This window comes from Lentinus tigrinus, assembly GCF_003813185.1.
Source record: "Lentinus tigrinus ALCF2SS1-7 unplaced genomic scaffold L226scaffold_5, whole genome shotgun sequence".
NCBI classification, from domain to species: Eukaryota; Fungi; Basidiomycota; class Agaricomycetes; order Polyporales; family Polyporaceae; genus Lentinus; species Lentinus tigrinus.
In genome coordinates, this window is record NW_027137914.1 from 1,004,210 (window position 1) to 1,019,449 (window position 15,240).

General features: G+C 55.9%; 11 protein-coding genes across 11 annotated transcripts; all 11 read right to left on the bottom strand.

The window, feature by feature from the left end:
- Positions 1-271: 271 nt before the first annotated feature.
- L226DRAFT_558372 (uncharacterized protein) lies at positions 272-3,669 on the bottom strand. Its single transcript, XM_067683239.1, has 7 exons — positions 3,310-3,669; positions 3,181-3,261; positions 2,087-3,127; positions 1,791-2,030; positions 1,639-1,733; positions 919-1,585; positions 272-859 (listed from the first exon to the last, which is right to left on the bottom strand). The coding sequence occupies exons 1-7, from the start codon at positions 3,598-3,600 to the stop codon at positions 410-412; spliced, it is 2,865 nt and encodes a 954-aa protein (XP_067539000.1). The 5' UTR covers positions 3,601-3,669; the 3' UTR covers positions 272-409.
- Positions 3,670-3,941: 272 nt separating this feature from the next.
- L226DRAFT_543787 (uncharacterized protein) lies at positions 3,942-5,703 on the bottom strand (the record flags this gene model as incomplete). The annotated part of the gene is made up of 3 exons (XM_067682223.1): positions 3,942-4,732; positions 4,781-5,372; positions 5,422-5,703. The coding sequence occupies 3 exons, from the start codon at positions 5,701-5,703 to the stop codon at positions 3,942-3,944; spliced, it is 1,665 nt and encodes a 554-aa protein (XP_067539001.1).
- A 273-nt stretch (positions 5,704-5,976) lies between these two features.
- L226DRAFT_427821 (uncharacterized protein) lies at positions 5,977-6,504 on the bottom strand (the record flags this gene model as incomplete). The annotated part of the gene is made up of 1 exon (XM_067674666.1): positions 5,977-6,504. A coding segment is annotated over one exon (528 nt), but the record flags the coding sequence as incomplete, so codon positions are not given.
- Positions 6,505-7,266: 762 nt separating this feature from the next.
- Positions 7,267-8,049, bottom strand: L226DRAFT_292482 (uncharacterized protein). The gene is made up of 2 exons (XM_067673634.1): positions 7,577-8,049; positions 7,267-7,527 (listed from the first exon to the last, which is right to left on the bottom strand). The coding sequence occupies exons 1-2, from the start codon at positions 7,886-7,888 to the stop codon at positions 7,453-7,455; spliced, it is 387 nt and encodes a 128-aa protein (XP_067539003.1). The 5' UTR covers positions 7,889-8,049; the 3' UTR covers positions 7,267-7,452.
- Positions 8,050-8,109: 60 nt separating this feature from the next.
- On the bottom strand, positions 8,110-9,301 carry L226DRAFT_292528 (uncharacterized protein). Its single transcript, XM_067673636.1, has 3 exons — positions 8,339-9,301; positions 8,260-8,280; positions 8,110-8,180 (listed from the first exon to the last, which is right to left on the bottom strand). The coding sequence occupies exons 1-3, from the start codon at positions 9,209-9,211 to the stop codon at positions 8,151-8,153; spliced, it is 924 nt and encodes a 307-aa protein (XP_067539004.1). The 5' UTR covers positions 9,212-9,301; the 3' UTR covers positions 8,110-8,150.
- Positions 9,302-10,066, bottom strand: L226DRAFT_292527 (uncharacterized protein). Its single transcript, XM_067673635.1, has 2 exons — positions 9,561-10,066; positions 9,302-9,508 (listed from the first exon to the last, which is right to left on the bottom strand). Exons 1-2 carry the CDS (start codon positions 9,844-9,846, stop codon positions 9,393-9,395), a joined length of 402 nt encoding a protein of 133 aa, XP_067539005.1. The 5' UTR covers positions 9,847-10,066; the 3' UTR covers positions 9,302-9,392.
- Positions 9,660-10,364, bottom strand: L226DRAFT_292556 (uncharacterized protein). Its single transcript, XM_067673637.1, has one exon. The coding sequence runs from the start codon at positions 10,267-10,269 to the stop codon at positions 9,862-9,864; it is 408 nt and encodes a 135-aa protein (XP_067539006.1). The 5' UTR covers positions 10,270-10,364; the 3' UTR covers positions 9,660-9,861.
- L226DRAFT_292460 (uncharacterized protein) lies at positions 10,131-11,922 on the bottom strand. The gene is made up of 6 exons (XM_067673633.1): positions 11,774-11,922; positions 11,543-11,709; positions 11,416-11,475; positions 11,338-11,361; positions 10,661-11,290; positions 10,131-10,608 (listed from the first exon to the last, which is right to left on the bottom strand). The coding sequence occupies exons 2-6, from the start codon at positions 11,597-11,599 to the stop codon at positions 10,288-10,290; spliced, it is 1,092 nt and encodes a 363-aa protein (XP_067539007.1). The 5' UTR covers positions 11,600-11,709; positions 11,774-11,922; the 3' UTR covers positions 10,131-10,287.
- Positions 11,923-12,431: 509 nt separating this feature from the next.
- On the bottom strand, positions 12,432-12,893 carry L226DRAFT_568076 (uncharacterized protein; the record flags this gene model as incomplete). Its single annotated transcript, XM_067684123.1, has 1 exon — positions 12,432-12,893. The coding sequence occupies one exon, from the start codon at positions 12,891-12,893 to the stop codon at positions 12,432-12,434; it is 462 nt and encodes a 153-aa protein (XP_067539008.1).
- Positions 12,894-13,292: 399 nt separating this feature from the next.
- On the bottom strand, positions 13,293-13,957 carry L226DRAFT_456727 (uncharacterized protein; the record flags this gene model as incomplete). Its single annotated transcript, XM_067675318.1, has 2 exons — positions 13,293-13,557; positions 13,638-13,957. The coding sequence occupies 2 exons, from the start codon at positions 13,955-13,957 to the stop codon at positions 13,293-13,295; spliced, it is 585 nt and encodes a 194-aa protein (XP_067539009.1).
- A 641-nt stretch (positions 13,958-14,598) lies between these two features.
- Positions 14,599-15,153, bottom strand: L226DRAFT_568077 (uncharacterized protein; the record flags this gene model as incomplete). Its single annotated transcript, XM_067684124.1, has 5 exons — positions 14,599-14,689; positions 14,737-14,783; positions 14,841-14,951; positions 14,999-15,067; positions 15,118-15,153. 5 exons carry the CDS (start codon positions 15,151-15,153, stop codon positions 14,599-14,601), a joined length of 354 nt encoding a protein of 117 aa, XP_067539010.1.
- Between the last annotated feature and the right edge of the window lie 87 nt (positions 15,154-15,240).

Here is a 15,240-nt window from a genome sequence, read left to right on the forward strand (position 1 = left end):
GCCTCTCGCCGACACACCGCTGGACGACCTCGTCGTAACACGAGGCTCTCGAAAGCTCGGCGCTGCTGCTCGCTGACGGCTGCGCCACGAACCTCGCTGCCGACGCGAGGCTCCTGATAGCCCCAGGACTATGCCTCTCTTCACCGCGACAAGGGACTTTTGGGTGCTTGCCACCGCTCGCGGTCCCGCTCGTCCTCACCTGAGGCTCGCTGATAAGAAAAATGAGTATACTCACCAGAAGATCGCCGTAGATTTGCTTCACGATGTACTGAGCACGAGCATAATAATACTTGATTCATTGTTAGAGGTAAACAGGACGATGTTCCACTGGGTGCGTCAAAAACCTCGGCAGGAGGAAAAAAGCTACCAGTGGTGTTGAGCGAACATGGTGACAAATGCTATGTGAGACCTAGATCATGTTTGCCTGCCGCGGTCGGATGGTGAAGTCGTACTTGCCCTCGAGGATGCACAACTGACGAATTTGGTGACGCTTGAGGGTGCCGAGCCAGGCCTCGTTGTAGCAATTACGCCACAATCCTATCGCTGCGTGACCGAGCTCGGATAGAGGAGGTACCGCGATTACCCTCTCTCTAGGCGCGCTTCCGCCTGCTCGACGCCTCGCAGGGGAAGTTTCCCATTCGTCGATGTATTGCTTATCGAGGGCGCGCAAGAAGCCCCGAAGCTCCTCGCTCATCCACTCGCAGGCGATGATACGGAACCGGTTGGCGCGAGTGCGTCTCCGCGGCATGTCCACGTCGGTTTCATCCTCGCTGTGGTTGACTGCTGTCAACTTCGTTATGAGATCGAGGTGTTCGTCGTAGTCACAGTCGACTACGACACCGACTCGGGTAGCATGCAACTGTTATACAGGTTAGCCAGAGGTGAGCATTGTGTTCCCAAGTTAGCATTGCGACTCACCGTGCCCCGGCGGGCTCTGGCACGGGCCTTCTGTGCCTCTTCTGCCTGCGCGTCAGGATCGAGAGGGTTGTTGACTCGTCGGATACGAGCTCTGCAGTGTTCCATGTGTACATCCAGTGCCGCTCCCAAGTGGAATTCGGTTCGATAGCGCTCCGGAAAGGAGAACTTGTCCTGTGGATACGCCCCTCCCCCGAGAGCGTGGAGCAGGTGGCGGATAAAGTAGTCCCGGGCATCCACGTTGAAGGGAAAGGTGTTCCATGGCTGCGAGAAGTCGACGCGAAAGTTATTGGGACAGAAGTATTCCTTGTCGTTTGGCCACTTGTTGTAAGCGGCGATCTCGGAGGCGGCGAGAGGTGGGCACTTCTCGGCCATCTGTTCCCATGACTTCGCCCTGAGAAGCTTCTTGAAGTGCATACGGACTACCCTCTGCGCGCGGTTCAGATACTCCAGCTCTACTCCGATGAGAGCTTCCGTCTCGGCCGCGGTGCGTGGTTTGCCATCTGGCGGTGGAGGTAGCTCGATGCGGGATTGCTTGGAACGAGAAGCTTTTGGAGCTCGGGAGTTCTTCAGCTTCTTCTTGACTAGCACTGTCATGCTGGTACTTCCGGAGTGTTCAATGCGTGCTATACGCTTGTCCACTTTGTCCATACGTTGCATAAGAGCGTTACTGTTTGTGCGACGATGAGTGACGTGAGACACTGAATGCTATGACGAACGCACTTGTGGGCCCTGTTCTCCTCCTTCATGTCGTTCAACTGATCTAGTATGTAGTACGATAGCTCTCCGTCTTCGGACTGACGCCCGGGCTCATTCTCCTAGTATGAAGAGAGAGTGAGGGGTTGAATTACGATGGTAGAGTAGGAAGCACTCACGTTAGATTCGTCCTCTAATCGCGCACTTCGAGGGCCCCCTTGTGGTGGGGACATGAGCGGAGTCGTGCCACGCATCATGTTGTCGACAGAGCGGCGAGAACTCTGATTGACCGGTTGCCCTTCGGTCATCTGTACTTCCTCCTCTTCCTGCAGCTCCTCATCGGCTTCATAGTACGCCTCATCATCGAGGCCGGAGTCTTCCATTTCTTCGTCATCCTCAACCTCGCCCATGCTTTCATCCTATCAACCCACATTATGAGAACAGCATTCATGCATACGTATTTGGCATAGCTTACCTGGTCCTCATTGAGGTCTCTGCGACGACGCCGACGAGGATCTCGGAACTCACGCGGCCTCTTAGGGTCGGGGGCGAGCTCCTGCTGAGAAGGCGCTACCTGTTGAGGCGCGACCTCTTGCGGCGAAGGAGGTGCGATCTCCTGCAGAGGCGGAGGTGCGGCCTGTTGCAGCGGAGGAGGTGCGGCCTGTTGCGGCGCAGGTGGGACCGGTGCGAAGTCCTGCGGTTGCGGCTGCCCAGGCGGAACGTAGTGTATTATTTGAAGCGGCTGCTGCTGAGGAGGAGGCGCAACCTGAATGGGAGGAGGCTGGGGCGCGACGTGTTGAGGCGGAGGAGGCGCAGCACGTTGGGGATGAGGCGGCGGGACCTCTTGCGGCTGCTGAGGAGGAAGCTGACCGAGCTGTTGAGGCGGACGCAACACTTGTTGGATAGGCGGCTGCTGAGGCCCCAGTGCGAATTGCGGCGCAAACTGCTGTGGCTGCGCAGGTGGGACATAGTGCATCAGTTGCAGCGGAGGATGCTGTTGTGGAGGCGGAGCGAACTGTTGCTGGGCGGCGGCGGCGGCGGCGGCGAGCTGCTGGTAGCGCATAGCGAACTGCTGCTGCTGCTGGGCGGCGGCGGCGGCGAGCTGTTGATCATAATGCGCCGCGGCGATCTGCTGTTGCTGTTGCTGAGAGGCGGCAGCGGCGGCAGCGAACTGTTGAAGAAATTGCGTAGCGAACTGTTGTTGCTGTTGCGCAGCGAACTGCTGCTGCTGTTGTTGAGCAGCGGCGGCGGCAGCTAACTGCTCGTGGTGCGTTCCGGAGGCCATGGGCCCCGACATTGGCTGCAGCGTGAAGTTGAATTGTTGATGGGGAGGTAGTGCCTGTGGAGCGACGGCGGCCTGGTCAGAAGTTCTTACCCCCGTAGCCGGTTGCTGTCCAGACGGCGACTCCCTGCGAGGAGGCACTGGCTGCCCATCCCGTGCATTCCGGGTCGATCCTTGTGCACGCGATGAGGATGCAGATTGGACAGAGGGTGATCGCGATTTCGTCTGCCGCGACTATAGTTTTCCTGGCGTCAGAAGCATAGAATGGCGATGAAGGTCTTGCTCACCTTCTGAGCTGCGCGGCGCAGAAATACGCCCGGAGGTGGTCTCGTCTGCATGTCTTTGGCCTTCAGAGGAGGGGCCCATCCCTGCCGGGTAGCATTAGATTATAACCATGCATACAAACCCGTACGTACCACTCTTTCCGTCCTCATTGACTTCTCGTTTTCGACAGGAACGGGAACTGGATTTCGGCGCTTCTTCTGAGGCTGCGAAGCATCGTCCGCCGGCGGAGGGTCCGCCTCAGTCGAAGGTCCAGGGATACTAGCGTCGGGGACCGGCACAGAAAGGGGTGGGGGTTGTTCATTACCGGTAGTCTGGGATGTTTCTACCTGTGGGGCCTCCGGAGCGGAGGAAGGTTCTGCTTGCTCACTGGCATCTAGAGTAGCATCGTCAGCGGACAGCGGATTGTCTCCGCTCGTAGACATAGTATCAGAGGATGGTCGGTATGCGAGTGCAATGCGGGGAGGGGATCAGTGCAATGCGGGGAGGGGATCAGTGCAATGCGGGGAGGGGGTCAGGATGCGTCGCCAATTTCTAGAGAATGAGCACAAAGCCCATTGTAGTCTGGCAGTGGCGTGCGCGCCTGTCAACAATGTAATGTTGCGACGCACCACGAGGCTACTCTTCACTCTTCACCAGCTCATCGCACATAGTCATCTATCTGCGTCTGGTATAGAATGTCGTCTCGTGCAATGTCATCAACTTGCTTCACATTGTATTACGCATACGAGATAGTACATGTAGAATCAATTCTGAAGAAGCAAAATCAGCTGAGCCTCAGAGGATGGAGGGTAAGACTCACCCTATCCAATGACCGCACGACGACACACTCCTGCCCAATATCCGCCGGAGTATACATGAGGGCAGCGAAATGACAGTCGATGTCATCCAAGCGCAGAAGGTGTGTGTCCCCGATGAACTTGTTATAACACAGCCAAGTGGGAACGTCTGGGAACTTGCGATACGGGTCGTGTACTGAGTGCGCGGCGGAGAGTGCTTCGAATTGTTGCACGACGAAGAAAGGCTCGACTATCTTGATGTTAGAGCTGTCGGCTTTCCGAGTATGGTAGAAGATCTGGGATATTTGACCGGCGAACTGTATCGAGGTACCGTTCACGTGTTGAGAGAACAAGATGAATGAGTTCCGCTTCCCGTGGGCGGATGTTCCGTATGTCACGCCGTTGTGCTCGACGTTCCGGACGTACTCCGCAGTAGGAGAGAGGTAGTCTGGTCCACCGACGACGCCTTTGTAGAAGGATTCGAAGGGGGTGGGAGAGAGACGGTTGATGAGGTCGAGTAGTCTGTCGTAGATATGTATGGGTAAGTCCTTCTGCTCCTTGCTACCGCGTTTTGAGGTGTTCACCGACACGTCGTCTGCTACAGAATCCAGAACGCTTTCAGTGTGCAACGTGCCTCTGCGGGAACTCCGGAACGCCTCGCGGAACTTCTCCATCATCTCGCGAAACTCCGGGAAGTCCGGCCAAGCGATAGTCTCCATGATCCACCGTAGGGTTGCCCCGACGTAGAAATACCGGATAAACGTCAACGGTATCTCCGCTAGAGTCTCGTAAATAGACGTATCTTACAGAACTGAATATCACATACCGAGTTTTTGATTCGTCTTGAGCTTCTGTAACATACCATTGTACCGCTCGAATGGGAACGCCCACCAACCATGAGTGGGTCCAAAGAGGAGCAGACACTCCTTGAGGTGAAGGCAAAGGTGGTGGTTGGGGACGAGGTCAACGTTGTAGATAGACAGCATCCCGCGGATGTACGCTTCCATGTGAACGTCATACTGGTTTGCGCGGTCGACACTCATGGTCCGACGTGTGGCCAGGTCGACAGCGGCGACGAGATGCATGAAGTTGTCCAGTGCCTGAGCTTCCTGCCCAACAGATCGCGACGTACCCCACAGCCGGACCAATGTCATCACCATAGGAACTGTGCAGAGGGTACGCCAGTGGTCCGCCTTCAGCTTCCCGTGTGAGGTATCACCAATGTTGGAGGGAGGCTTTTCGAGCCAAGACGGGAGATACATCTGGCGGATGTCATGTCGGAGCTCCTTCAAGACGCTACTTGTGAATATTTCATTGACAGGGTCGGCCTCGTCAGTAGGGGTGCGGTAGAAGGAAGTTGGCTGTGCCATCGGGGGCGGTAGTTGGAAAGCCGCGAACCCACCCGGAACGCTGCTCACCTAGGTAGATGGTCAGACAATGAGCTGCGCGTAGCACACAACGACGTACCCATTCCACAAGTTTCTCAGCGTAGCCATGCCTCGTATGCTTGTTGTCTGTCATCTCGATGTTATTGTACCTGGCGACGGCAGCCAAGTAATCCAGCCTTGCGCGCTCGATGGTCTTCACTGAATGCTCTCGGAGACCGCGTTCGATGCGACGAAGCACGTCACTTTGTTCTTCGGGAGTGTGGACTTGGGTCCGCCGCGGTTTCGCCCGCTTATCCGCTGTCTTCAGTCCCCAGATATCGATGCAGTGGTGACGGAGCTCGCCGAGGAATAGGTTGTGCATAGCGTCGAGCAACGTGTACCTCGTCGGGTCCCAGTACGGAAGGCGCAGAAGCTCTGACCAACGAAGGCCCCAGGCCTTGAGGACCGCATCTCGACTCTTCTCCGTCTCAGCGTCGCGCCACTCTCTCGCATGCATGAGATGCTCCGTCCATGAGTATCCCGGCGGCCACGTCTCGCGATCGACATTGTTGATGTGCTCCGATTGGAGCCTGCAAAAGGAGCAGACATCCTTGGACATGTAGGAGTGATAACCGGCCACCTTGCGCACAGCGGGCAAGTCGCAGACTAGCGGGATGACAGCAGCGCGAACACGACGTCCACCGCTCCTTGTGGCAGTCTCAGCGAGATAGATTCCCGGGTTCCACAACACGAGGAGTTGGTCAACCAGAGGGCGAAGAAGGTGGTTCAACTGATGATTAGAGGGCTCGTTGGGACCAGGGATGATCCCTGCGAGGAAAACGTTCTCAGGTCGGTATCGGATGTCGGGAGGAAGGTTCAAGCAGATGAGGTAGATGGCGCCAATAGAATGCGACTTCCCAGCCTGCTTGTTCCCGCGCGGGTTGAACCAGTCGACGAACAGGCTGAAGACGAGGTGGATCTCACCGGCTCCGTGCACAGAGAACAGGGTCTTGCCGTCGGGCCCGATGAAGTTACGGATGGCAGGAGCCTCCATGACATCCTTCCACTTACGGGGGTCCTTAGGTTTCTTCCACGAGTTGATGATGTGGTCTTCCAAGCCAGCTCGAAGGAGGAACTCCGCAATCCAATTCTCGAGATCTCGAGTGGGATACGTACGGAATGGGAGCCACCGCGAACGCCTAGGATCACCCGGCTGGACTCCCTCCACCACGTGCTCGAATACGAGAGCAGCTCCGCACGGGTCTGACCCCTTCGTGTCTCGGTGCGTGCAATGGCGTGGGAAGGGGTCATCGGGACGCGACGCATTGGCCTTGTAGATAGCGAAGCACTTGGGGCAGCAGCCGTACCTCACGATCTCCGGAACGAGTCCCAACAGCTTCATCGCGCCCCGGACGTCCTTGGGGAGAACATGCATCAGTGCGGTCTGCTCGAGGGTGGGCATGTTCCGGTCCCGTTCCACGAAGATCGCGCCAACCATAACGACCTGTAGAACAGAGAGGATGTACCCTGCAACCGGGCGCGACGTAGCGTGCATCGCATGCACAACGGAGACCATGGTAAGGGCGGCGATGATGAAGGGTTGCAGATCCTTGCGGTTTTTGTGCTGAGTGGCTAGACAGATATGTGAGCTCGGGTCTAGAAATGGAACATAACTTCTACGCACGAGGAAGGACCATCTTTGCGACTTTTGAATCAGATAGTACGTAGTACCCCGGGACATTGGCTTGAATCTTGGCATGGTCCCAGGACATGCTCAGTATCTTGTCTAGACGTCGAAGCTGATACTGGAGTCTTCGAAGGTTTGCCTGTCGTCTTTCATCCGCATCCTTGTGGCCGATCGGTAGGACCGTAGTGTTGAATTCCTCGATCGTGTCCTCGATCCACGAGCGGAATTCTGAGTACTCTTGGTTCTGTCGATCCGAGGAAACACGCCCTGGACGGTCTGAGTTCGACGTTGGGAAGGACTCGAAGACAAGGCGTGTCGACAGTGGAACTCGGAGTGAACGACGGTAGATCTGCTCCTCGACACGGCCCATCTCCACGATGCGGCGGCGCTGTGCTGTGTCCTGGAGAACACGGTACATTCCTTCCCGTCGCAAAACAAACTAGATTAGCCACTCACCTCCAGAGACATTCTTTGCAAGGGCTCGATGATATCGTCTGCAGAGGCAACCCCTCCGGTTGCCTGCACCAGTTGAGCGCAAACGAAGTTGCTGGACAGCGGCGCAACTCACCTGGGTAAGTGTATCAGAGGACGGAGCCTTCACCGACGGGCCTCCAGACGGACTTGAGGACACCACAGACGCTGCTTCCCGATCGCGGTTTCGTATGGGTAAGGTCGTACTTGGTCGCGACACTAGAGTTGTCAAGACTACGTTGGTCGCTGCATGGTCCTCCCCTCTGGCAGCACGAAGTTGGCGCTCCTTTTCCTGCCGTTGGTGCTTCTTGAGTTCCGACTTCGGTATATCGGCTCCTGGTTGCTCTTCTCCAAACTCATCCGTGTAGACCGCGACCGCCACGCACACAGAGCATGTGCAGATAGCCATGACTCCCTAGCTCCCGGGGGGAGCCAACAACGCAGAGAAACAAGAGAAAGAGCGAGGATATGAGGGTGTAGATGCACAACAGGAGACCGAGCTCGACGACGAGAATGCGAAAGAAGAGGATGACGACGGACAATAACAAATGCCGACAGATAGACGCACCCTTGCAGTCACGCAATTGATACGGAAAAAAGGATCAATTGAAAACAAGGCGTCACTGTTCAAAGGGAGTCCCATATGGGGTGATCGCTAACATGCACTGGCTTCAGGACAGGCACCGGGAGATCCACCGAACCTGGGTGCGGCATCAAGATGATGGGAACGACTACGATCAGGGTAACGATGATGAGGATGATGATTGGTCTATAGCGCACGGAAGCACCATGAGAATAGATCTAGTTCACGTATGATCGTCAGTGTATGTCTAAGTATCTCGTACGACAGTGCACTGACCGTAAATTTCTCATGTAACTTCTGCAATCCCGCCTTTGCCTTGACAACCTCGAACCACTCCGTGGTACCGGCGGACCACACAACGGATGTCACGTATGCAACGCAGAGCCTCACTGTAGAGACGGTGTCATCGTCGGATACCACGCCTGCGATCGAGGACAAGTGAGTCCAAAGCACGCGCGGCGAGGAAGCGGCATCAGGGGATGAATTGGCCACAGACGAAGACGAGACTGAATTCGCAGAGGACTTGCACGCATCGAACTCATCAACGAAGGGTGGAAGGGATGCATTGTCGCTGACGGCAGCGAGCTCATCGACATCGAGAAAGGTTGCATCTCCGCCGACGGCAGCGAGCTCGGCTGCATGCTGCGAGGCAGTCTCGCCGTTCTGCGGCTCACTCTCGCTCGACGAGGTCAAGAGGTCCGAATCCGATGGGAGGCGGGGGTTCGGAGTAGCGGCGGCCGCGAGTTCATCGGCGAGGGTGAAACCAGGTGCATCCACCACATGCTGGTCGGCAACCAGACGTCTCTCAGAGTGAGACGACATGTTGAATATGTCATGCGGGAGCTCCGTGAGGAGATTACGGGTATGATCCGCCTTGTCACTGATGCTCTGGTGAGATTCGCTAAGGCGCTGGAGGCGACATCCCATGTCCTCCTGGATGGCCAGGACTTCGGCGATGTCGTTGGCCATAAGTTCCATAGCCTGCTTGTCCGCTGAGTGCTGAGCTTGCAGGGTCGCAATCGAGGCTTGGGCTCTAGCGAGCTTCTGTTCAAGAGAAAGAAGCCCGTCCGCGGCGGTTTCATTTGTCTTCTCCATGGAGCGTCGCTCTCTTAGTATGGACTCTGTCAAGCACTCAGTCAGTCGGGCCATCGATAACCAAATTGGACAAGCACATACCTCTCGTCTTCATGAGCAAAGCTTTGGAGGCGTCTACCGACGATGCGAACTCGCTTCGCAGAGTCGCGAGCTCCTTCTCCAACTCCGTGGTACGTTTATCGAGCGATCCCTACAAGCCAGTCAGTCATCTTGGCTTTGTGGAGAATGGGTCTACTTACCTGAGTTCGCTGTATCGCGCGAATGGATTTCGCGAAGCTCTGGGGGAAGGACGGCTCGCTGACATTGTCATCGTCCTCGTCTTCGTCCTCGTCATCTTCACGGAATTCATACCTATACCTCATTGATGAGAACCTCTCCATTCGGTGCAGAGCGTGCCACTCACCAAATCTTACTAGGGGTGCGGCGAAGTGGTGTTTTGGCGGAGGGATCAGGAGTCGTGGGTCTGGAATGCAGGCGCATCGAGGACAATGAGGACACGACCGGGTCGATTTCATCGTCGTCTCGGGGAAGGGGAACAAGGCATTGAGAAGAAGTGTCGTCTGATACACCACTGTCCTCCGATTGGGATGCGTCTGACTGCGACGTCTCCGATTGCGACGTCTCTTCCACCGAAGTGCTAGATGGCAATCCTGGGTTGAATGACCACGCATCTTCAGCTGCCGTGTCATTATCGAAGCTCTGAATTATGATGGCTGGAAGCGGAGAAAGAGTCGATGAGAGAGGCGTGGGGGTCCCTGCAGGTGGAGTGGAGACTCTGTTCGCCAAGTCGAGTGCGTCGGCGGACTCCAGGGCCATATTGTCGACAGTACTATGGAGAATGTGGGAGGTCTAAGAGTAGTTGAGTTTGCTGGAATCGAACGTCGAGCGAATGGGGGTGAAAGGCATGCATCGAAGAAGTTGGGATGCAATATGGGACGGACATCAGGTAACAGGACAAAGAGTTGCACCAGCAAGCGCCGAGTTACGTCACGATTGTCTACTTCACGCAGAAGGACGCAGAAGGACGCCATTAGGTCTGGAGGCTCGCGAGGGAGAATTCTACAGAGACATTTTACTGTACAACAATTACAAGTTATACTGTGGCCAAACATCGTCCTTGAGTAGCACTTTTAGTCGAACATCGCAAACCCGCTAGCAACCGGAGCCTCCGTCCACTTCCCCTTCCAATTTCCATCCTCCCGAGACCATTCACTTATGACCCCGCGGTCACGATCGTTGTAGCGCTGCCATACCGCAATATACCTCAGGGTGGAGTGCAGCTGCTTCCCACCGACCCAGCGATGGAAGAGCTCGCGCTCAGCCTTGCGGTCATCGGGCGTACTGAGCACCCCGTTCGTCCGTACGACCAACTGATCCAACTGCGACAACTTCTTGAGAGCTGCGCACCAGCCAGTTGCATCAGTCCAAGGACGAGCGGCGTGACGGTTAGCCTACAGTAGAGTGAGCATGCGAGGGCTGGGTACTGCACAGTGCACCACGAACCTTGCATCGCTCAAGTAGCTTCAGATTCCGAATTCCGGGCATATTTGTCGCAATGACTCTAAGTATAGTCTTGTCGTTGGCCGCAAAGTCGACGGTGAGGACGTGAAGACGATGTAGGGAGATTGGGAAGGCGGATATGGCTGCGGACATGAGGACATCGGTATCATCCAATGCAACACGGAGTCTCTCGACGTCCTTGTGGACGAGCTTGGGAACGCACGACACCAGACAAGAGATGTCGTTGACTTGATGAATATTGAGGGTCGAGAGGCCGCAGCGTCGGGCCCGGCCGCATGCGTCGATGTCCAGCGCGCGGAGGGTAGGATGAAATGCGACGAAGGGTCGGAGAGCGCGATGCGGGATATTGGTGCGAATAACCTCTAGACTCGGAAGTGGAACTCGTGCAAAGGACACGGTCGAGATGGGCGGGTAAACCCACAAAGTCAGGATGATGATGTTGGGTGTGAGTGTGAGGAGGGCGGGAAGAAGACGCTCCAAGACCTCGCGTTCTAAGGCGCTGATGTCGACAATGAGAGCAAGTTGAATGACAGCCGTGCCGTGTTCGGGCTTGAGAGCGGCGAGCTCTTTGAAGGAGATCAGACTCGCAACGTCCTTGAAGGTTCTCATCTCCTAGAGGGGTTGTCAGCATCAACTTTCGAACGTTGCGCATAACATACCCGCGGTGGCGTCGAGGACGCGGTCTGCAGAGAACAAAGTGAGTGATAATGGTCCAGTTGGCCGAGGAGTTCACATACCATCGCAAGCTTGTTCTTCTGCTGAGACCGTGTAGCGACCATTATGCCTGGAGTAAAGACCTGTGGCGGCGACGCGAATGGGGGTAAATGAGAAAGAAAGAGAGGATGGAGGAGAGGGAGTCCTTTCGTGTCGTGATGCACGTGCCGTCCGTACAAAGGGCCTTAGTCTCGCACTTGCAATCATGTCGGGCCGGCCGCTAGAGTGACGTCAAGCAGACAGCAGCAGCGTGCTCATGTCATTGTAATCTGGCGGCGAGTAACGACACTAGAAAACAGCAAAACGACGACCTGGAGCTATAATCGGTCAGTATGTCTTTCAAAGCCAGGCTTGCATATGCAGTATTGCTTCCATACTCACCTCATACACCGAACATGGAGCTACAGAGCCTACTCCTCACTCCTAAAGTATCTATGTATTTCAGCCTGATCGTGCTGATTTGCGGAGCGAGCACGATTGAGGAGAATTGATGTACTTATCGTATAGGACTGCTGGGAGCTATTGGCATGCACATTCTTGAGAAAGTAGTAGTCATCACAGGAGGAAGAAAGTATAGGTAAGGAAGCGAGGAGGAAAGCGGGGGCTTAGAGGGAGAAGGAGTGGAGTGAACAAGTCTCGGAGTCGAGACGTGTCGCTGGCAAGCGCTTGTGAGGTCCGGGCCGGCCCGATACACACGGCCACCCCGAATCACGACAGACAACACCAGGGTACAAATGACTGTACGTGCCGCTGATAGTCGCGAATTGAAGCTTTCTGGGATAAATCAGGCATGAATTGCATCGACTCAACCTCCTCCGAACGATGCTCGATAGTGAACAGGCAGCGCACGAGGGGTGCTAACGTAGAAGAGATGGACGCCAAGTTGATGAAGATCACCGCTTCCCATCACCCTCTCGAGCGCGCGACTTGCCTCGGGCTTTGTCCACAGCGTTGAACATGCTTTCCCCAAGGCCCGATTCTCGAAACTTCGCTTTCGACGAGCCATGGCTGTGCGAACTTGTCGCATTGTACACGACTCCTAGCTTGACAGCGGGTCGCCCCGGTCACGATCGAAACCTAAGCCGACGTCCGCGGACGTCGCGAACGTGAAGTTGGACTTGTCCCGGGGGCCAGCAGAAGTGTGCGGTCTCCGCGGCGCCTTCTTACGCGGCTTGCTGCCCTCACTGGACTGCGCTGGGGTCTGCAGAGGCGAGGGCAGCCCATGTCCGCTCGTTTTACCAGGAGCACCGTCCGCACTAGAGCCGTCCTCGCTGCGCCGTCGCCACGGGCTCTTGGACTTGCTCCGCTGTGCGAGCTCCTTCTGCTCAGACCACTGCTCCATAGCAACCTTCCGATCCGCTTCGTTCGTCGGAACGATGTTGGCTCCTTCGGTTCCAGTTCGACGGTGTCTGATCCCGTGGGCCCCGTGACAACGAGCTTCGTCCGGATGAAAGAACGCACCGTTGTGAATTCGATGGACATGGTTTCTCCGATCGCCCATCATCGGAGGAAGGGACTGGAGGGACACGAGGCGAGACGGATAAGGAAGAAGGAGATGTTGGTGGACGAGAAGGTGACGGGACACGAGGGATGGGAATGGGCAAAGAAGATCCGTTAGGGCTCGATGGTGAAAGTAGGGGAAACGTCGAAGAATAGCTGACGTTGGTGGCCACGGAGTCAAAGGTTGTCTGACTGGGGGCCAAGATGAGGACCGTACGGTGACTGAGGATATGCCAGAGAGCCTGAAGCGAAAGAACCCGAAGCGAATTGAGAAGTAGTCGGCGTGCGCGAGTAGTCATGAGAAGGTCGTAGTAGGAGAAGGAGAAGCGGCCATAGCGTGATTAATGCCTGCCGTGACAAGTGGTGTGGGAGCTGCGGGTGCGTTATGGAGCTCGATCCGTCACTCAACGGAGACTGTCGCGCGGCGTATACCAACACCAGGATCTTGGGGCTGGAGAAAGAGAGTAGCATATATGATGTCAGAGGGCCCAACCGGATGCGAGGGCGCAGACACGGTGTAGCCAACAACGGGTGCGCGAGGCTTGGTTGTTTCATGGAGGAGCGCGTGCTGCGACGGAGAGGGCGTCGGCGTGGGGTGTGCTGATGACGGGAGGTCGTAGCGGAAGAGGGCGAGATCGTAGTAACGGACAATGCGGGAGCCGACGCTGGGAATGGTCTAGGAATTGAGAGAAGAAAGGTGGCGGGTGAGATGATTGGAATAGAGTGATGGCAGATGGGGGGCGACAAGCGGGGGAGAGAATGTGATGACTTACTCGCTTCTAAACGCCAGAAGATACGATAATCCTGGTGAGTTGCAGTGCTAAAGCCGGGTGTGCAGTTTGGGAGGGTGATCTTGAAGGGGAAATCGAGCTCTCCGACGTCCGAGTACTCTCTGTCTGGCGGCTTGACCCAGAGGACATCGGTCACGAGGGTGGAGCGAAAGGAGCAGGAGCGCGTGAGACGCGACTGGTAGCAGCGGATGGGGCGTAGTACTTTCCTGACGGCCTCGACTTCAACGTTGAGAAGCCATCCTTCTACGGGCTGCTCTCCTTGAGCGCAACGCATTCTTTCAAAGGTGAGGCAGCCTCGGCACTCCCGCCGCTCTTCCTGGTGCCGGATCCAGAGCTAAAAAGACAATGAACGTTGATTGCGATGGTCCGTTTGAACGTGTACGAGGGGAGTCGAACAGGAAAGGGAGAGGGAAGGGAGAGCGGAGGAGGCGATATAGGACTGTTTGTATGTCGAGTAGAGCGTAATAGAGCGCTTTGGCGGCAACCTGAGAGCGTGCAAAGGCGAACACGTCGAGCAGTAGACAGCGAAGGCGAGAGGCTGAGAAAAGATACGAAGTCGTCGGTGTCGACGTCGAGGTCAAAGTCGAAGCTGGAGTCGCGCGGTCGAATGTGGAGTGAGGGCGTCGGAGATGGTAGTACATAGTACGTGCGCAGCAGCCATCAGCGGACACGTGGCAAAGGCGCCAGTGCCGAGATCAGGAACGAGCCACCCCACCGGTAAGATAGCCGGGACCGACACGCCAGATCTTGTACGCGATTGCACGCTAAAGCTAAACTAAGCTACGTTACCGGTGTTGGCTCATCCCTCATGTACGTTGTGTAGCAGTGTTAGCAGTGCATAGTCAAGAGTAGTGCATAGTCAAGAAATCACATCGTCAAGAAATCACATCGTCTATTCTACAGCACATGACACAATCACTCCTCTTCTTCGTCAACTACTTCCATTGCCAGCATGTTCACAACGTGGTTCTCCAATCCAAAATGGGCGTTAAGACGCTTCGCCAGCCTTGAAGTCGCTTAGCGCACGTTCGAGAGTGAGATTGATCGGCTTACTTGTTTTGGTCCGCAGACCTAAGAGTACGATCGCGAGAACCATGAGGCTACATATCATAGCATGAGTTAGCATAGAGGTTTGGCTGCTAGAGATCTGATCTTACATTGTCAAGCCGCATCCTTCGGTCGCCGAATTCCTCGGGTGCAATGAACCCCCTTCCTGAGCCGGCGGTCTTGCCGCATGGGCCGATGGTGAACCCAATGTTCCCCATCGCCTGCGGAGATAAGTACTAACCCATCTCACAACGAGAACGGCACATACCTTCAAAAACTCGACCCAATCAATGTCGCGTCGAACTCCTCCATCGAGGCGAAAGATTGACGAGAACACCTACTCGACGTTCAGCGGCCTGTAAACGATGTATCGCTGCGCCCACTGACCTCCTTGTCCTCTGCGCTCAAACGTCGTGCAGTCATTTTGGATGAGAGTGGTGGTGAGGGGTGGTGAGTGGTGGTGAGTGGTGGTAAGAGGATGAGAGCGGATGGTGCCGCAGCGTCTGTGTG